Source organism: Mus caroli, unplaced genomic scaffold (assembly GCF_978045245.1).
Source record: "Mus caroli unplaced genomic scaffold, Mus_caroli_1 scaffold_5, whole genome shotgun sequence".
Taxonomy (NCBI): Eukaryota; Metazoa; Chordata; class Mammalia; order Rodentia; family Muridae; genus Mus; species Mus caroli.
This window is the reverse complement of record NW_028227260.1, coordinates 145,404,092-145,426,319: the sequence shown is the minus strand read 5'-3', so window position 1 is coordinate 145,426,319 and position 22,228 is coordinate 145,404,092. Positions and strand designations below refer to the sequence as shown.

Genomic DNA, 22,228 nt, shown 5'->3' with positions numbered 1-22,228 from the left:
GAGAAAGCACCCAAGAAGCCGAAGGGGTCTGCAACCCTATAGGTGGAACAACAATATGAACTAACCAGTACCCCCCAGAGCTCGTGTCTCTAGCTGCATATGTAGCAGAAGATGGCCTAGTTCGTCATCAATGGGAGGAGAGGCCCTTGGTCCTGTGAAGGCTCTATGCCTCAGTATAGGGGAATGCCAGGACCAGGAATGGGAGTGGGTGGGTTGGAGAGTAGGGGGAGGGGGGTAAAGGACAGGTGATTTTCAGAGGGGAAACTAGGAAAGGGGCTAACATTTGACATGTAAATAAAGAGAATATCTAATTAAAAAAAGAAATGAAAAAAAGAATCAGGAAAAATGATAATTCTATACAAAGAAACAACTTTCCAATAGTCCATTTACTTTCTCTAGAAGGAGATGTTTTTGATGACAAAGAGAGATGACTCAGCTTCCTCCTGTGGTCAAAAATGGGTTAAAACCTCTACATATTTGCTGAAATGCTCCTAGCTAAATATTATCTATGGTAAATAGAAGCAGGCATGGCCAGCTTCAGGGAGAATGAAATGTAAGGCAACCAACAGTCTCAGTATAAAACAATATTTCATAATTGAAATGCTCCCTGAAATGAGTGGAATCCCACTAGCCCTAAGTAGAGAGTTTGGTCTGGATCAGAGGTGTGTTGCTAGTTAGTGGGAAGAAGTGATATGGGGAGCTCTTGTTAGTTCAGGGCTTCAGATGGGCCTTCTGGTTGTCTGCAAACTTCACATCATTAGGAAAGCTTGCTACTAGGGAAGATATAACTCTGATTTTTAAAAATATTTTTATTAAGTATTTTCTTCATTTACATTTTCAATGCTATCCCAAAAGTCCCCCATACCCTCCCCCCAACTCCCCTACCCACCCACTCCCACTTTTTGGCCCTGGTGTTCCCCTGTACTGAGGCATATAAAGTTTGCAAGTCCAATGGGCCTCTCTTTCCAGTGATGGCCGAATAGGCCATCTTTTGATACATATGCCACTATGTTCATAGCAGCCTTATTTATAATAGCCAGAAGCTGGAAAGAACCCAGATGCCCCTCAACAGAGGAATGGATACAGAAAATGTGGTACATTTACACAATGCAGTACTACTCAGCTATTAAAAAGAATGAATTTATGAAATTCCTAGGCAAATGGATGGACCTGGAGGGCATCATCCTCAGTGAGGTAACCCAATCACAGAGGAACTCACACAATATGTATTCACTGATAAGTGGATATTAGCCCAAAACTTAGGATACCCAAGATATAACTCTGATTTTAAGAGTTGGAGTTGATGACCTTATGTTAACTTATTCCACAAAGGAAGAACAGGGACTATCATTAGCCGGGCTGTGTTATTTTGTATTAAGTAAGCATTATGCATATCTGTGCTTTGTGCCATGTTCTGCTATTCTTCTTAAAACAAAAACAGCTTTAGCCATTTGATTGAGTCTCTAAGTCTTGCAGTTGCACTCAGTAGAATACCCACACAATCTGAATTTCCTAACAGAAAATCATAGAACCGGAGAGAAGAAAAGAAAAATTCGAAGTTACCTGGCCAAGCACTACCCACCACTAAGAGTTATTGATCTGGTTTAAAAGGGAACACAGCTAATAATGAATGGTACCTGAGTCTCCCTGCTTCCATTTTCATTGTTAGGAAGGAAAGACTTCAATAAACTATGTCCAAACCGCTCTCTGAATAATGTCACTTACTGGTCCCACTCCATTCTGATGAATTCCTTTCATAAAACCATTTTAACAGCAAATCTAAGTGAGTCTTTAAAAAAATCAATAAGCTTTCATCCTGATATATACACAAACATTAACCTCTTGATAAGTCTCAAGAATGAGAGAGCCCAGATGGCAATTACTGCATGGCATCACCTGATCATCTCTATGCTGAGATCCAGAGCAACTGTAGAGCTAGGACTGAAGTTAAAGGAAACCTGGAAATGTGAGGAAACGTAGTGGCCACCATGTATGCCAGTTGTTCCAGTGTTACTGTTTTTCAAAAATGAAAAAAAAAAAAACAACAACAACAAATCACCTCCCCTCATTAGGAAAAAGTTTAAGGAATGAAAATTGTGAAATTTTGATTTTTCTTACTTTCTGTTGTTTTTAATAACTGTATGAAAAAGGGTATAGGAGCACCTGATCAGCATGGGAGAGGTTCTAGGTCCAGGTCAGTGCCTGATGATAAGAAAATGTACACAAGTTTCTTTGAATTCTTTAAGAAATGTGTGTGTATGCAAAAGTCTGAATTCAATTTACTTTGACAAGGTGTCTCACAACAATGCCACAGAAAATCCAGATAATACTGACAGTTTGGAGTTTTAGAGCATGCTTTTTACTTTGGAAGCACAGTCAAGAATAACAATTTAAAAATTGTGATATAAGTTCAAAATAGAGACGTGGAACCTAAACCATGCTTCAGAAAGCATGAGATACAAGTAACGAGGACGCTTGGCTTGCATTCTGCCATATGGCAGTGATACAAGCAAGTAGTGTAGTGAACATATTAAGCTTTCCTTTGCTTCTTTCCCCCAGATCCAAGAGGATATCTAAAAAAGCAACTATCCCACACTGAGGATATTTTCATTCTGTGCAACAGTTACATCCACTTCATCCTTGACACCCAGAGCCTTTGATCCTCAGCCAATCTACATGGGGCTAAAAATTGTATTAAGGTAGTTACCTGGTTGTTTCCAACTATGTCCTAGGATGGTATAGTTATAAAAGGAATGACAGGGACGTTATAATCACTCGATGTGACTGTTTTTCAACTTACAAAACATTTTATCGATCATTGTAGGTTTGTGAGTCTAAGCCCTTCGCCATATTGTGGCCAGTGACTGATGGAGGGAGAAAGGAAGGGATGCTGTATCTCACGTATCAAATCGGTAACCTGCCAGTGCATAATTACGCTGTGACTGAATACAACCCAAAACAGAAAGCTGTATTGCTTCATGTCTGTAAGTTAGTGGTGTAATGCATTCATGGCTACCATAATTTTCCATATTTACTTTTCTTTTGAGTCATTCAGTTTTTATGTTTACTGCCCCACTTAGTATAATAGTCATGGCTCGGTTGAGAGACCACATAGTGGCCTGAAGCAATATATTCAGCAGGAAAATGGTGCTTTTATTTTTGCTCCTCTTACTCTTTTGTGCTTTTCTTAGATTAACTGGTCACATAATAATCTGATATCTCAAAGAAGCAAAGCAAAGAACTAATAAGGCACCATCTGATGAGGCTGAGCTTCATATAAAACCCTCAAGCTTAATTCCTGGGCTGACAGACCCCTCTTTGTAGAAAGGCACCAGGAATCAGTAAAATAGAAGCATTTTTGGGATAGCATTGGAAATGTAAATGAGAAAAATACCTAATAAAAAAATAAAAAAAAAGAAAGGTACCAGGATTCAGTAAAATAGAAGCATTTGTATGCAAAATGTTAATAGATCCAGTGTTTGCCATTGATTACACATTTCCATCCATTGTCCAGCTTTTACCGCACATACTGAAGCATCTACGTCATTTGCAGAGATACTAGCAGTGTGTGTGCTTGCAGACAGAAGAGCTGGCTACTTCCTGTGATTTCTTAGTTATTTCCTTCTTTTACTTCCCACTTTACTTCTGGGGATTAGTTGCAGTTACATACCTGGCTACAGCTTCACTGTATACAAAACCAGCATCAGCTCGCTTTACGATTTCAAAACACAGATCTGCTCCATCCATACTGTAGAGAAATGTGAAAAAGAATATTAGCACAGAAAACCTTCCAAGACAATACTTCAAGTGAACATACCATTGTTGGGAGCTGACTGACTACTGACTACATTATTTAAAGCTCCCTTCTTTCAGTGTAAAGCAGCTGTTGAGTATCTACAGAAAAAGGAATCTTTGAGAGAGATAAGCCAATGGACGTACCAAATAACACAAGTAACACAGTAATAAGTCTCACGTGGGAGCAACTCCAAAGGGGAAGGGGATAAGCTTTGAACTAAATCTCCAAATTCTCCACATCAAATAATGTATTTTAAGAATACAAAGCTTTTTATAATATTTTGCAACAGTTATTACCAATAAGCGGAAGATTTAAGTTACATGTTATGAAAGGGAAAATAATAAGCCAGCACAGAATTTATTTATTTTACCTTCCAATTACTGCAGACATATTCGTACACTGATGTGTTGGTAATAACCTGTTACTACATTGCCATAGAATGTAAATTAGTTCTAATTTCTTTTTTTGTTTTTTTTTTGTTTTTTATATTTTTTATTACATATTTTCCTCAATTACATTTCCAATGCTATCCCAAAAGTCCCCCACACCCTCCCCCCTCCCATTATTTTGGCCCTGGCGTTCCCCTGTACTGGGGCATATAAAGTTTGCAAGTCCAATGGGCCTCTCTTTCCAGTGATGGCCGACTAGGCCATCTTTTGATACATATGCAGCTAGAGTCAAGAGCTATGGGATACTGGTTAGTTCATAATGTTGTTGCACCTACAGGGTTGCAGGTCTCTTTAGCTCCTTGGGTACTTTCTCTAGCTCCTCCATTGGGGGCCCTGTGATCCGTCCAATAGCTGACTGTGAGCATCCACTTCTGTGTTTGGGCATAGTCTCACAAGAGACAGCTATATCAGGGTCCTTTCAGCAAAATCTTGCTAGTGTATGCAATGGTGTCAGCGTTTGGAGGCTATAATTTCTTATCTGGTAGGTCAGATCACTTTGACCTAATCTATCTAATGATATTTTTAAGAAAATCAAACTGTACATAAACTGATCTTATTGCTTTCTTTATTTTTTATTGAAAATAGATTCTTCTTTCATATAATACATCCCAACAAGTTTCTACTCCCTCCCTCCACTCCTCCTAGCCACTCTGCCCCTACCATCTCTGTAGGTCCACTCCCCCTCCATTTCCTTTTCAGAAAAGAGCAGGCCTCCTTTCTGTTAGTACTTTCTTAATGTGCCATATTCTTTATCTTTACCAGGCATATGCTTCTGTATATACCACTTTTCATATTTAAACCTGCATTAATTCAAAATTCCCTTCCATTCCCATCTATAAAGAAAACTCCCTCAGTCCTTAACAGTTTTTAACTGCTAACAAGCTATAGTCTGCATTGTAACATTTAGGCTTTATGTAACCTAAGCACACACAAATATACAGATATATGACAGTCATATAAGATTACTTTCATTAAAATTTCATTCAAATATTAGCAGTAAACATTTTCATAATGCTTTAAGGCTTATAAGATATTTTGAAATTCACTAAGTTAGTTTTCAAATAATTATTGCAGGTAACACAAAAACTCCCAAAATGCAAAGTCAAGGGACCTACACATGATATTATGAGATTCCATGAGAAGCAGTCTGTTAGGTCTCTTTTCATACTTACAGCTAAGCACTCCATAAAGTCAACATTTTTGATTCTCAAGTAAATCTAGTTATTGGATAAAGTGATGGGGACTCAAATCTGCCTGGCTATGTCCACTGCTTTAAATCTACCTGGTTGTGTTCATTGCTTTTCCCAAGGATTACGCATATATAAATATATGGTATGCAAAGAGCAAGTGTACACCATCACATCCTATAACAACCCAAGAGTATAAAGTCCTAAAAATCAGTTTATACTTTCAGCAGAGTCTAATTCAATACTCTGCAGAATGCCTAGCACACAGAACTTTTACCTGTATCATTTGGTTCTCAGTGTGGCTTTATGCAAATGAAGCATTTCCATATTTATATAAGGCTTTTTACATGCTATACTTCTTGGACATTTTTTCAGTGTGAAATCAAATTCTTCAAAATGTTCATTATGAAAATACTGTTGAGTTTTTTTTTAATTCCTCAATGTATTCAAGACTCACATGGTGTGTGAACAATTCTGATCATGTGCTAGAGGAGCATTCTGGAGTGGAAGTTTCTAGGGCAAGGTATTTGCAATAATGCTTTTGCAATCCATATTGCCAGACACATCTTATCAATTGTACTGACTTTGCTGTGTGTGAACGTGCCCTTTCCTCTCCCGTGCCCTCACAATGACTCCTCTTTTCATCTTTGCCAGAAAGGTGGAAAAGAGTCATTTATGCTTGATTTAATTTATATTTTCTTGATTACTAGAAAAGCTGAGTGTTCTCTTTATTTCTTTTTACAGTGGAGTGAAAATGCTACTTTTAAAACTGGCTACAGTTTTAAGTAGGTTGATGTATGAGGACTAAAAAATAAAAATAAAAATCTAATAGTGAGGGATTTCTTTCTATTTAGGCATTTTCCCTTTTTACTGAAATGTAAGGATAAGTACTACTCAAAAAAGTTGGGTGGAGGAGAAAGCCAAATGGGTTGCATAATACAGTAATAAAAATTTGAATCTGTCTTGAGAACTAAAGGAAAACTTATGAGATGGATCCAGGGCAAGAGAGGGGAAAGGAGATGGTGGAGGGGATATGGCAAAGTAATAACAAGGTCAAAGTGTAAGTAGGGGACCATGTTCTGACATAACTATAGTTATTGGAACGGATAAATCTGTTTCTTTCTGGACATATCTGAAAAACTAGCATCTCCAATGGCAATCTGTACATACAGCATATAGGTACTTTCCCCCCTTTGGTTTCTGCTCCCTTCCACTGACTGGTCTATTCTTCTATCTAGTATTATACAATTTTCTACCTGAAGACGCAGCTACACATAACTCCTAGGCATATAACCAAAAGACGCCCCATTGTACCACAAGGACACGCACTTCACCATGTTCATGGCAGCCTTATTTGTATTAGCCAGTAACTGGAAGCAACCCTGATGTCCCTCAACTGAAGAATGAATACAGAAAATGAGGTTCATTTACACAATGGAATACTATTCAGCTATGAAAAACAAAGACAACATGAATTTTGTAGGCAAGTGGATGGAACTAGAAAATATCATCCCAAGTGAGGTAACCCAGACCCAAAAGGACATACATGGTATGTACTCACTGATAGATGCATATCAGCCTAAAAGTACAGAATACAACTCACAGACTGTAAAAAGTTTATCAAGCAGAAGGCTCAAGTGAGAATTCTTCAACCCCAGTTAGAAGGGGGAAGAAAATAATCATGAGAGGCAGAGGGAGAGAGGAACCTGGGTGGGAGAGTAGAGGGAGAGGGGAAAGGGGGAACAGGATCAGATATGGGGTGGGGGACAGGAGGGAAACCCAGAGGGACAAGAGAATGAAGGGAATTAAGCAGCCTCAGGGCATGGGGGTTGGGGAATCTTCTAGAATGTACCAGGGAATTTAGAGACTCTCAGGACTCAAAGGGAGGGGACCTTAGATAAAATGTTCAACATTGGGGAGAAGTAACTGGAAGAGTCCACCCCCAGTAGATAAAAGGGCCTCAAGTGGAGGGATAGCGTTACCAACCAATAGTCAAAATTCCTGACCCAGAATTGTTCCTGTCTAAAAGAACTGCAGGGACAAAAATGGAGAAGAAACTGAAGGAAAAGTGGTCCAGTGACAGGCCCAACTTGTCATCCATCTCATGGTGGGACACCAAGGCCTGACACTATTACTGACCCAATGATGTGCTTACAGACAGGAGCCTAGCATGGCTGTCCTCTGAGAGGCCCTAGCAGCAGCTGACTGAGACAGAGGCACTTACACTCAACCATTAGACTGAAGCCAGGGACCTCTATGGTTGAATCAGGGGAAGGATTGAAGAAGCTGAAGGGGAAAGCAGCCCCAAAGGAAGATCAGAAGACTCAACTAACCCAGGCTCCCAGGAAGCTCCCAGAGACTGAGAAACCAACCAGGAGCATACACAGGCTGGTCTAAGGCCCCTGGCACATATATAGCAGAGGTCTGCCTGGTCAGGCCTCAGTGGGAGAAGATATACTTAATTATCAAAAGACTTGAGGCCCCAGGGAAAGGGAAGGCTTCTGATAGTGGGGAGCACCCTTTCAGAGGCAAAGGGAAGGAGGAATGGATTGAAGAACTGTGGGAGGGGGGACTGAGGGGAGTAACAACTGGAATATAAGTAAATAAAAATAACTTAAAAATAAAAACTTTCATAGTATCATTAAGAACATTTTACTCCAGTTGAACATTAAAACAATTTTGTGTAACTGTAAAGTATCTTTATATTTTAGCTAAGATGGAATTATTTATATATTAACTTCTAGAATTTAATATTTTCTAATATTTTAAAATCTCTGAATGATGTATCATATCTCTAAATTACAGTTTTAAGTTTTTTTATACTGATTCCAAATACTGATTATCAGTTTTATGCATAGGTATTATATCTCTATATAAATAGTGACCTTTTTCTTCCTTCCTTCCATTCTTTCTTTTTGACTGTAGTGCTGAGGAGAGAACCCAAGGCCTTGCACATGCTAGGCAAGCACTCTACTACCAAACTCCATCCCTAGCTCTGGTGTTTTACTTATTAAACATGAGGCATTTTGAACATTCTATCTTTTTTAATTCAGGGATTTATAACCAGGAGCACTGAAAAAAAAATCACAGGTAAAACTTTTAAAATATGTAGCATGTTTTAGGAAGGATTACTCTGAAAGAATAATGATCATGAAAGTACCTTTCTACTGTTAAAGCCATTTGATTGTTTATAACATTAATTGGTATTAACTAAAAGCAATGCACTAATTTTAAATTTTATTAGGTACAGAATTAAAAACTAAAAGTATTGTTATTTATGAAAATTTCATTCATCAAAAATTTAATTTATACATATATACAATCCTTACATAATAACCTTGAACATTTTACACAAAATTGATTTATGTCCCTCGATAGATCATTTGAAAATTAAATACTTGTAAAAAACAGTGAGAAGGCCTAATTTGCTGCTCTTCTCTTTGGTTTTCCATCTTTGGGTGTTTATTCAGTTGTCAGGAATCTTCAAAAAGCACATCTTGTATTCTCCTATTCTCTTAGTTGTCTCTACTCTGAGAAAGTGAAGTGAGAGGGAGTAGAAATCCTTTATGAATCAAGAATTAGAAAAATGAGCCAAAGTCAATGTATTAAACAAACAAAATAGGTTATAGGTATAAAACTACAAGGTATGATTGTGTGCATATTGAAAGGGATGAGAATATGCCACACCCAATTCTGCCAATCTGGCCTAAGGATGACTTTAAGCTGAAAGCACAGCATCATATATCATGATTCTGTCATAATGTCAAATTGCAACAGCAATTTTCTACATGTTTACACTCAGTTTCTGTATCTATCTCACAGAAGACCAACATGTAACAGATGGTATATTGGCATTTGTATGCAAATGATTCTTTGAGGAACACTGTTATAAAGGAGAGACAAATTTCTCTGACCAGCATTTTTTTTTCTAAAGATAACAAAACAACTATACAACCTATTAGAAATTAGAAAAATAATATTTTACATTTTCAAAGAACAAGCAGCACAGAGAGTGGGAAACAATCTCTTGAGAACAGGGGATGGATGATGAGAGCTCAAAGACAAGAGAGAACAAGAAGAGCTGCTTCTGCCTTGGTGGGGGAGGAGGCATGCAGACAGGGAGCTATAACAAAGGAGGCAGCTGTGGGAGGACACTATTGTAGAACTATGAAATGACAGAGTCCTGATGCTTTTCCACCAGGGAGATCTAAGAGGAGAGACTGAACTCTTGCTTGGTAGATGTCTGAAGAGTCTGTCAAAGGTCCTGAAGAAATACCCCTTGTTAGCACTAAACAGCTGCATTTTGAAAACTGGGTATAGAGTACTTTCTGGTGTAACATGCTGATAGCACAGGAAACCACTAAAAGCTTATTATTATTAATTATGTACATAAAAGATAAACCTAGAAATTTCAGCAAAAGCAAGCATTCAGGGTATGTTTCCTGATCATAAATTGTGTTAGATGTAAATTAATGAAGCATTAACAAAGTCTTTCTAAAACTTGTTAATTGAGGAATGTATACTCAGTAACTTATCAACCAAGAAAAAACACACAATGATAATTTGAAAATATTTCTAACATTAAAAATAAAAAAATAAGTGTCAAAACTTGTGTAAAATTGAGGGATCAACATGGGTGTGGTGGTATACACCTTTAATTCCAAAATTCAAGAAGCAGATGCAGATAGATTGCCCCCAGTCAACCTAGTATACATAGTATATTGCAGAACTACATTTGAATATGCTGGGACACAGTTTAATCTTCCAGTGTAAGAAGATGGCAATCCATGTAACACACATACAAAGGCACACATACACACATAGACACTCAGACACATACACACACGGAAACATACACATATATACAACTTGGCATTGGAGAACCTTTTCTTTAGTCATCAAATTCATTGTTCATGGAAAAACACATCAATAATCAATATAACCTTTCTGAAGGACAGCTTTATAGTGCTTGTCAAATGCTTTAAAATATACACATGTTGCTTGACTTCTTTAATTTTATTCTAAAGGAAAAATTAGGGCTATCTCCCAGTTTTAATGCTAAGGGTTTATTATAATTATTTATAATAGGAAGTTGGAAGCAACTTAAATTTCAGTAATAGAAGAGTGTGCATATGAATTGTGGCAAACTCACAGTGGAGAATATTAGATGATGCTATATTGACATACAAAGATGTTCATAATTTAAGAAGACACAGCAACAGATATCTATCTATATCTGTATGCAGAGATGCAGAAGTTGCTGGAGAGTAAGAGTATTAAACAGTTGATAGGATGGCTTTTGAAACACTTTGCTTTATTTTACTTTTTCATAAACAAACAGGCATTTATCACATGAAATCAGGTCTAATCATTTAAAACTGTGGAAAGATTCCTTCAGAACAGTACTAAAGTAGCCCTTACAAAACAGCTTGATAGATGTTTTTTCTTAAGATTTTGTTTTATTTTTTTATAGTCCAGTCATTTACCCCCGTCCCAGTTCGCCTTCCCACAGTTCCTCATCCCATTTTAAGTCGAAATGCTCAACATCTTTAGCCATTCAAGGAAATACAAATCAAAACGACTTTGAGATTCCATCTTGCATCTGCCAGAATGGCTAATATAAAAAGCACAAGTGGCAGCTCCTACTGATGTGGAGCAAAGGGGAACACTCCCCCATTGCGGGTGGGGGTGAAAACGTGTACTGCCACTTTGGAAAGCAATACGGCCGTTTCTCAGAAAATTGGGCGTAGTGGCACATGCCTTTAATCCCAGCACTCAGGAGGCAGAGGCAGGCAGATTTCTGAGTTCGAGGCCAGCCTGGTCTACAAGGTGAGTTCCAGGACAGCCAGGGCTACACAGAGAAACCCTGACTCGAAAAAAACAAAAGAAAAACAAAAGAAAAAAGAAAATTGGGGATTGATCTACCACTCCTGGGTATATACCGAGAGGACACACCATAGTCAGAATCGTCCTGCAACCAAATAATGGAAAAAGAAAATGTGGTTCATTTACACAACTCAGCTGTTAAAAAAAAATAACATCATGAAATTCGCCGGCAAAAGGATGGAACTAGAAAAGAAAATCATCCTGACTGAGGTAACCCTGACTCAGAAAGACAAACATGGTATGCACTCACTCATAAGTACATATTAGCTGTAAAGCAAAGGATGACCATGCTACAATCCAGATTTACATAGGTTAAGTAACAAGGAAGGCTCAAGGGGGAGCACATGGATCTCTCTGGGAAGGGGAAATAGAATAGATTTTGAGGATGAACTGGGGTTGGGAAGATGAGGGATCAGGTCAGGAGTGGAGGGAAAAAGTACCGAGAGATGACTTCAATTGGGGGGCATTGTAGGGGGTAATGTAGACATGCAAGGCAATAGAAACTCCCTAGAATCTAAGAGGATGATCCTAGTGAAGACTCCTAGCCCATGCCACAAGAGGGAGCCCATGCCTGACACTGCCTGGAGGAGCAGAAACCAGACAACTAGGGTAGATCCAAACATGGCTGGACAAAAAAAAAAAAAAAAAAAAAAAAGCCAATAAAAAAGATTCTTGTGTTTAGCAAATTGTATCTTATATCTTGGGTATCCTAGGTTTCTGGGCTAATATCCACTTATCAGTGAGTACATATTGTGTGAGTTCCTCTGTGATTGGGTTACCTCACTCAGGATGATGTCCTCCAGATCCAACCATTTGTCTAGGAATTTCATAAATTCATTCTTTTTAATAGCTGAGTAGTACTGCATTGTGTAAATGTACCACATTTTCTGTATCCATTCCTCTGTTGAGGGGCATCTGGGTTCTTTCCAGCTTCTGGCTATTATAAATAAGGCTGTTATGAACATAGTGGAGCATGTGTCCTTCTTACTGGCTGGAACATCTTCTGGATATATGCCCAGGAGAGGTATTGCAGGATCCTCCGGTAGTACTATGTCCAATTACTTTCCCCCTTGTTAGAATTGGGAACAAAACACCCATGGAAGGAGTTACAGAGACAAAATTTGGAGCTGAGACGAAAGGATGGACCATCTAGAGACTGCCATATCCGGGGATCCATCCCATAATCAGCTTCCAAACGCTGACACCATTGCATACACTAGCAACATTTTGCTGAAAGGACCCAGATAGAGCTGTCTCTTGTGAGACTATGCTGGGGCCTAGCAAACACAGAAGTGGAAGCTCACAGTCAGCTATTGGATGGATCACAGGGCCCCCAATGGAGGAGCTAGAGAAAGTACACAAGGAGCTAAAGGGATCTGCAATTCTATAGGTGGAAGAACAATATGAATTAGCCAGTACCCCCCCTGGAGCTCGTGTCTCTAGCTGCATATGAATCAGAAAATGGCCTAGTCGGCCATCAGTGGAAAGAGAGGCCCATTGGTCGTGCAAACTTTATATGCCTCAGTACAGGGGAACGCCAGGGCCAAGAAGTGGGAGTGGGTGGGTGGGGGAGTGGGTGGGGGAGCGTGTGGGGAACTTTTGGGATAGCATTGGAAATGGAAATGAAATAAATACCCAATAAAAAAAGGATTCTTAATGATGTTCTGCTATACTTGTACAAGGGAACCTAGCATAATTGTCATCAGAGAGACTCACAGCTAAACATTAGGCAGAGCTTCAAAAGAAGGAGAAGAAGGATTGTAGGAGCCAGAAAGGTCAAGGACATCACAAGATCATGGTCCACAGACTTAACTAAGATTCATTGGAGGTCACAGAGACTGAAGCAGCTATCAGGGAGCCTATATGTGTCTGAAATTATGTTATGTCCTGTGAATTTATGTTATGGTTGTGTAGCTTGGTGTTCTTATGGAAGTCTTAACAGTGGGAGTCAGGGCTGTCTCTGACTCTTGCCTGCTTTGGGAACCATTTTCTCCTTTTACTGGATTGCTTTGTCTAGCTGTAATATTTGTTCTTAGTCTTATTTTAAATTGTTATGTTGTGTTCAACTGGCATCACTGTCTGAAGGGGAACAGGGGAGGACATACAGTTATTTATGTGTTATATTAAAAGTATATATATATATATATATATATAAATATACACACACACACACACACATACACACACACACATATAAACTGAAGGCAGTTTTCTCAATAGTTACATGTAATATTTACATTTTACTGTCACTGTCATCTATCACATGGGATAAGGTGTACATTTTTCCACCTATGCTTTTACTTTGCCTTTGCCACTTTGCCACTCAAAAAATTTTATGATTTTGGGGTATTTTGGATTTTTTTGGACTAGGGATATTGAACACATCCATTAAACTTACAAATTGCTAAACATATTCTACAAGGCTGAGTGTGGTGGTATACAACTCCAAATCTGGAACTCATGAGACAGAGGGTCTGTGAGTTCAAGATCAGTCTGTCTAAGGCCACATAGGGCAATACTGGAGAGAGAGAGAGAAGAGAGAGAAGAGAGAGAAGAGAGAGAAGAGAGAGAGAGAGAGAGAGAGAGAGAGAGAGAGAGAGAGAGAGAGAGAGAGAGAGAGAGAGAGACTAAGTTCTAGATGCCTTGACAAATTGCAAACAGATTTTTAAAGAGACTTGGAATTCTTGTATTCCTCACATCACCTCATTAGAACTGTTTGATAATGGTGCCTCCTAGTGGGTAAAAAACAAAAACCAAGCCAAATTCAAAATTCTTTCAAGGGACTGTAGAGCATCTTAAAATATTAGCAGCAGACCTCCAAAGTATTAGCTGTTTATGTTCCCATACCTCTATAAAGTTCTGTGAACTTCCTAGTCAAAAAGGAAGGCAGACGGGCTACAGCCCTGTTCTATCACATAGTAACTTGGCTGTTCACTTACTGATCTCACTAATCCCCACAGTTGAATACCTATGTCCCCAACCTCTAGGTATCAATGACAAATAGTCAACCAAAGAACTTGTTTTTGAGACAAGGACTCACAAGTCCAGGTGGGCCTGGAACTCACTAGGTAAGTCAAGTTTCCAAGCTACCATTATTTCCAATCTGTCTTTAGATTTTAACCAGAACACTTACACATGCACACAACAGTGTCTAAAGTCCAAGGTCTTTTAGTCTCTCCTTTCTAGCAAGCCTCTATTTTTTTTTACCATCATTATTTCTAAAATATAATTGCATAAATACCATAACACATTTCTTCATCTATTGTGTATATTAGCTCATCTAGTTTAAACAGATTTCAAATTTTTTAAGGGGTCTGTTCTAGTCCTGCACACCCTTGTGAGAGTTTGGGAAGAACCCCTGCCACGTCAAACTGATCACAATCAATGCACCTGATTGCTTCCAATCTCATCTAAAGTCTGTGTTCATGTGGAAGTGAGAACATGCATACATGCGTACATGTGTGTGTGTGTTTTCTACCTTGGCTTTTGAGACAGGGTCTGCCATGAGAGAGAGAGAGAGAGAGAGAGAGAGAGAGAGAGAGAGAGAGAGAGAGAGAGAGAGAGAGAGAGAGAGAGAGAGACTGCGTGCACATGTGTGGAGGCCAGAGAACAATGTTCAATGTCTTTTTCCTGATGTCTTTCTACCTTGTTTTTTGAGACAGGGTCTGCCATTCAATCTGGAGCTCATAGATTCAGCTACACTGGCTGGCCAGAGAGTTAAAAAGAACCACTTGTCCCCACCTCTGCTTACAGATATGTGCAACCACACCGACTTTTTCACATTATGTTTAAAGCAGACACTATCTCCCCAGGCCCCTCAATTCTTACAGCTTTTGTAGGTGAGTACATGTGTGTAATATTAAATATCTATAAATTCTCTTGCCCGTTTAACCATAGAAATAGGGTTTCCCTCTTGGTATTGCCAACACTAAACACAAAGCTCCCGGATAGAAAAAGAAATGGAAACCACACAGGTTCCTCACAGTATTTGTGGAATTAAGGATTTAGCAACTTTCTCTGACAGTTTCTACTTTTGGGATGTCTTCTGTCAATCTGTTTTATAAACATTTAAAGGACTGAAAATAATCATGCTAGGCTTTGATGTGCCCCTGCAGATGAGGAGAGTAGGCCGATTTGGAAAATCATCTCACCTTGAACAAATGTAACAAAGATATCAAAATAATCACGCAGTTAATTATTGGTTTTCTGTTTTTGTTTGACTGTAATTTGCATATTAAAATCAAACCAGCTGGTTTAATTCTTACTTCTAGGCATTTCCTAGCTAAAATGAAATGTTAATGGCTGGTAGTTATAAACCTATAGGTATACAAATATAAACAAAAACAGGTGCAAACATTGGTATGTGCTTAAAACTTAACTGTCCTAATTAAGCAAGAACAAAACAACCACTGCTCACTCAGGATGATGCCCTCCAGGTCCATTCATAACACAATCACAAAGGAACTCACACAATATGTACTCACTGATAAGTGGATATTAGCCCAAAACTTAGGATACCCAAGATATAAGATACAGTTTGCTAAACACATGAAACTCAAGAAGAATGAAGACTGAAGTGTAGACACTATGCCCCTCCTTAGAATTGGGAACAAAACACCCATGGAAGGAGTTACAAAGTTTGGAGCTGTGACGAAAGGATGGACCATCTAGAGACTGCCATATCCAGGGATCCATCCCATGATCAGCATCCAAACGCTGACACCATTGCATTCACTAGCAAGATTTTGCTGAAAGGACCCAGATATAGCTGTCTCTTGTGAGACTATGCCGGGGCCTGGCAAACACAGAAGTGAATGCTCACAGTCAGCTAGTGAATGGATCACAGGGCCCCCAATGGAGGAGCTGGAGAAAGTACCAAAGGAGCTGAAGGGATCCGCAACCCTATGGGTGGAACAACATTATGAACTAACCAGTACCCCGGAGCTCTTGACTCTAGCTGCATATGTATCAAAAGATGGCCTAGTCGGCCATCACTGCAAAGAGAGGCTCATTGGACTTGCAAACTTTATATGCCCCAGTACAGGGGAACGCCAGGGTCAAAAAAATGGGAATGGGTGGGTAGGGAAGTAGGGGGGAGGGTATGGGGGACTTTTGGGATAGCATTGGAATTGTAATTGAGGAAAAGATGTAATAAAAAAAGATTAAAAGAAAAAAACAAAAAACAAACAAACAAAAAAAACAACCACTGCTTTGTCCTGAGGAGGACATTTTATATGCTTGTAAATTATTTCAAAGTTTCAGATTTCAGACATTATAAAGAAAAAATATGAGCCCTTGAATGTTCAAATAGTATCAAGGCCAATTTTCAAACAGTGACAAAACTGTTTACATGGACAAATAAAATCCAGCAGTTAACTAAACTGATCCTTTGTGTATTACAGGAACACGCAGAAACCTAAGTTTATTATCCTTATATACTATGATTTTTATATTAGTTACTCCTTCAGGATTAAAATACTATATGTTCCTGTTAAAAGCAGCTATGTTAATAGCTAATACCAAAGATTTACTGAGCATTTAACTACATGGCAAGCACCATTTTAAATGGTTTGTAAGTATTAATTTACAAATCCCCATAACCATACTAGAGACAGATACTATTTTGCAGGTTAACAAACTGAAGCTTTTTAAATTAAAAAAAATATTAGATATTTTCTTTATTTACATTTCAAATGTTTCAAAAATTTCCTATTCCTTCCCCCCCACCTTCCCCTGCTCCCCAACCCACCCACTCCCATTCCTGGCCCTGGCATTCCCCTATACTGGGGCATAGAACCTTCACAGGACCAAGGGCCTCTCCTCCCACTGATGACCGACTAGGCCATCTTCTGCTACATATGCAACTAGAGCCATGAGTCCCACCATGTGTACATACAAATGTTATGTAACTTGTTCAAGGTCACATAGTTACAAAGTAGTACAGTAAGAAATTGAATGTAAGCAATGGGCTCTGGGATTCTGAGATCTTAATCTCTAATCCTGTGGCTCTATACTAAATAGCATTTATAACTATGACAATGAAGATAATATTTAGCTCACTGATTGGACTACTCATCTATTTCACTTCATTTTATGACCAGGCAAAATAGAAACTGAGGTGCCAATTTATAGAAGAGACCCTGTGTCAATGGTAGTGAGTGACTCCTATATTCTACCTGTGATGGGAGACAGGCTCATAAGGTGGCTTGTAATGGACAACAGTATGTATAATATTATATATGTAATAATATAGAATAAAATAATAAATTATATATAATATACAATAATATAGAGCTCTGTGTTCTATAATCAGCACAAATGCAAAAGGCCCAAGTCTACGAGTAATATCTATTCCCAAAGTTTATTCTGTAAAGCTAGTGTTTCTTTAAGTTGGGACCATTTTTGGCTATTATTCCTTTAATAAGGCCTTTCTTTCCCTTTCATCATTCCTCTATGCTCTACTTACAGAATTACTGTTCCTAAAGCATGTCAGATATTCTCCAATTGGCCTTCATGGTTCTCAGTTTCTCTTTTACACTTAATTTAAGATTTCTAGCTAATTGTTCTTTTTTCTCTATTGGTTATTCAATGCTACCTTTCAACTGGCTCATACTGAGTTCCAAAGACAGAGACAGACGCACACATGTGTGCACACATACCACACACACTCCTAAGGCTTTTTCAACATTTACCAAATAGAACAGCCTCTTGTTCTGTGGTTGTTATTCCTTCAAAGTCCCCTTTTATATTATCTATATTTTCTTGAGCTCAAATGTTTGAAGACTTCAGAATTCCTTTTTCTATTATGTGTGTGTGTGTGTTCAAATTTTCCATTCAGAGAGTTTTATGATGTTAGCTTTGCCATGGAACTTTTAATGTTTTAATTTGAATACTAAGCAGAGATTTTGTTTTCTCCTTCTGACCCTTTGAATTACTCCTTCATATCTGATGGTCAGAGTCTTTCTCAGCCATTAGAGCAGGCTCAGGATCTCCACCTGTGTCTTAATTTCATTCATGGGCTTGACTCTGGTTTCCTTTTCCCTGCATGAACTTTTGAGCCCTCTCAGTGAAGAAGCTGAACTCCAAATTGTATTTTGCATGGAGTTACTCACTGACTTGTTTCAACTGTCTACTACTGTTTTTCATACTGAACTTAGAGCTCTAGCTCGCTCTCTCTCTCTCTCTCTCTCTCTCTCTCTCTCTCTCTCTCTCTCTCCCATGTATAAATCTGGTTATATTATTACTTTGGTAAAATTATTCTAATGTGCTCTATCACCTCTACAGTGGAGCTTTACATCTGATTAAAGGTAGCTTCCTGAGACAGGGCTTTCATGAATGTCCTATCTGAAGCAGTACTCTCTAAGGCTCAGCATCTCCTATTTCTCACCTGGTTTCACTTGTAATGGCACATTCAGTACTTATTTTTAGTAATATATACCTATTAGTCTCTTCCACTAGAATAGTAAGTCCATGTATTTATGAACTTAGACTGGCTCACTGCTAAATCTGTAGCACTTAGAACAGTGCCTGGTACACTGCATGCATTCTATAAGTACTTGATGAATATATGGGATAAAGACCTTGGTAATATGGAATCAAAAGACATAGATTTAGCAGAGTAATTATGAGTGGAGCCCTATAATCAAACTGCTTAAATTAGAAGTCTGGCTGCAGCACATAGTGTTGTAAACTTGAGCAAGCTGCAACTTTATGTTTCAGGTTGTTTTTAACTGCAAAATGGACACTGCCATTAAAATTAGTCAATTATTAAGAAGCCATAAGAGGCAATAAAATATAAAGTGCAGCATGAAGTAATGTACACATTACTGATGGTTTTATTATTACATGTTCAAACTTATCACCAGTCATGCTCTCATCTTATATTTTACTTCAAAGCAAGACCTACCATTATTAGAAATGCCTCAGGCACATACATACCCTGCCTCACATTTCTAGCCATTCTGCATGTTTGCTCTCGTGGCTGCAATGCTTATCTCCTTTCCCACGAATGTGGTCAATCTGCCACCCACAGTCTATTACATTTATCCATCCCACTATGGAAACAACAGTGGGCTTTGATTTGCTCTGGATTAACAAAGAAAATATTCTGGATTCAAAAGCAGTCTATCCATAGTAGGCCAAGTACATAGCTTAGGGCACTACATGCTAGGAAAGAAAAAAAAAAGGTGGGACGTGAGACAATCATATAAAGCTATTAGTATTTTCTCTCTGTATTTGGAATCTAAAGAGATACTTAAAGGTATTTATGCTTCAAGGTCATGAGAGCTGGAAACTAGGGAACCTGCTTGAGAGGCAAGTACAAGCCCTTTTGTGTAAACAGGCAAGGTTGATCTTTCTAAAGCAAAGTTAATACAAACATGCCCCTCTCCACTTTCCAGAACGGAGTGGTAACTTTGGATTCTGTGATTTTCCCTGTTCCCAAAATGCATCAGACCTAGCCTCATTCTGTGTATCTTCTCTAAATTTCATGAGATTGCCATATTTTTATAATTTTGCTTAAGTTTGAATACTTCATCCCTACTGCTACCACCCAGCAAACTCCTGGTTACCCATCCTTCCAAGTCTCAGTATTATTGCTTCTATAATGGTCACTTGTAAATCTGTTTCTACCCAAGATCTCTATGTTCCTAATCCATGTGTTTAGCACTGCCATTTGGGTGTCTCATAGACACTTCAACATATTCAAAATGTATTTTATCACTTACTTCTAGGACTGCCTAAGCTATTCAAAGGCATTATCTCATATCAAGTGCTCAAGTCAGGGATGGAGAGTCAACTTTGGTTCCTCCTCATTCCTAACTACCTTTATCCAATCATCAAGCCCTGCTTTTTCTAATTTCTAAGTACTTTTAAACTATATTTGCTTCTTTTGCTGTCTGGTGACATTCACCTACCTTGATTATCATTGTAATATACATACTTAACTGCTTGGATTATTTCATAATTCTCCCTAAACCCAAATACGTTCCTCATGAAACATTATTTCTAAAAAAGTCTTTTTAAAATGACATGTAAAGTAAATAAATAACTTAATTAATAAAACAGACAAGCAAATCATTAAATGACTGTTTGAGAATAAACACCTTGTGATAGAATCACATCTTTAGAATAAAATCCTGAGTCCTTGCTATACATTAAAAGATCCATCAAGATCTTGTGACTGATTCCCTTGTTGCCCGAATGGTATGCTTGAGACTGAGGACAAGCAGTACTTTTAAAGAGTTTGGCTCTGTGTGTGTGTGTGTGTGTGTGTGTGTGTGTGTGTGTGTGTGTGTGTATGTACATGCAAGCACGCACACACATACTTTTACTAAGATCCAATGATACTGTGAACATTTAAAGTATCCAATGGCAAGCATTACATTTTTCTTGGATTCAGCAATCATATGGTGATAAGAAACCCACTGTAATTAACAACATGTTAGTCAATTCCACAGATATGGATAAGGTCAATAAAAGACATAATAATTTATCTATAACCATCCTTGTCCAGATACATACACATAAGTACAACTGTTTTATAATGAGGGAAATGAGCTAATATGACCGAGGTTCAGTTCAGGACTTTAATCACAAAGTAAAACCACAACTTACATTTTCATAGAATGCTAGTAGGTTAATATTTATAGAAGGAATTTGACATTTGCAGCAGTATGAAATGAGGCCTGCATAATGTTATTTATATAATAGAATAAAATTGGAAACGATCCAAATATCTACCAACAGAGGAAATGTTTGATGACTAGTTTGTATTATAAATGGGGTACTAAGCAGGTATAAATAGGAATGAAAATGTCTAGCTACTACTATGGAATCCTTCAGTGCTTTCCACATTCTTAAAAATACAAAATTCAAGGATTAGATGGAAGAAAGTATGCGACAATGTGTAGGGGTGGACTAGAAAACAGTTATTTTCATATATATGTATACACATATCAAACATAACAAAAAAAAACAAAATAAATCTTAAAAAGTTTCCATGAGGGCAAGGAAGTAAGGGGCTGATGGGATGAAAACTAAATCTTTCTGAAGCCCTTATCCTAAGTTTGACTGTGTAGCCGTGTAAACATTTTAATAACCTAAAAACAACAGAAGAAAAAGAGATAATCCCTTTAATTACAAACAAATGGATACAGACATCTAAATAAGATTCCTAGATTGTATCAATTATCAGTAGTCTTGCTGTAACATTATACAACTTTTTAAGAATTTTAGAGATCTACCTTATTTTTTACAGCTACATGTGAAACTACATATTACGTCAATAAAATTTTTAGCTAAACAACTGGGTGGGTGTGGGGGACACATGTCCTAAATCTCAGCACGTAGGAGTCAGGCAGATCTGTATGAGTATGAGGCCAGCCTGGCCAACATACAGACTTCCAGGACAATCAGATCTACATAGTAAGACATTGTCTGAAAACACTGCAATGATGCAACAAACAAAATCGCAAATAAATCTAATCTGATCCACATCAAGTCTGTGGCATAACCAGAAAGGAGAGCTATTTGAAATTACTTTAGAACTTAGCCTTTTGATTTTGTACCTGACTAAGTATATAAGCAAAGGAGAAACTAAATGCAATGAAAGACAAGCCTGCTTTTCACACTTACACTTATGCTATATAGCTAAACTAGTGAGATGAAGCAAATAAGTGTGTTAATGTGGTAAAGAACCAAAAATGCTTTAGAGATATGGTTTAGGGGTAAGATAATGTAAAAGTTAAAACATTGTGTAATTTTATTTACTAAAAAACATAACTACAGAAAATTTCAAATATTAAAAAATATGAACCCGTCTGTAAAAAATGTAGCACACTACCAAATTTTGTTTTACCTATAGTCTTGAGATGGGGTCCATCTATAGCCCCATTCCCAAAGGTCTTGAA

At 38.0% G+C, this 22,228-nt stretch overlaps 1 protein-coding gene across 15 annotated transcripts in view; it reads right to left on the bottom strand.

The window, feature by feature from the left end:
- Cask (calcium/calmodulin dependent serine protein kinase) overlaps nt 1-22,228 on the bottom strand; it is a 328,516-nt gene that overhangs the window by 161,729 nt on the left and 144,559 nt on the right. For all 15 annotated transcript variants that reach the window (XM_085838264.1, XM_085838256.1, XM_085838257.1 and 12 more), the window contains exon 4: nt 3,671-3,748. In XM_085838264.1, coding sequence (XP_085694390.1) covers nt 3,671-3,748 — 78 coding nt within the window. The remainder of the gene's footprint in view (nt 1-3,670; nt 3,749-22,228) is intronic.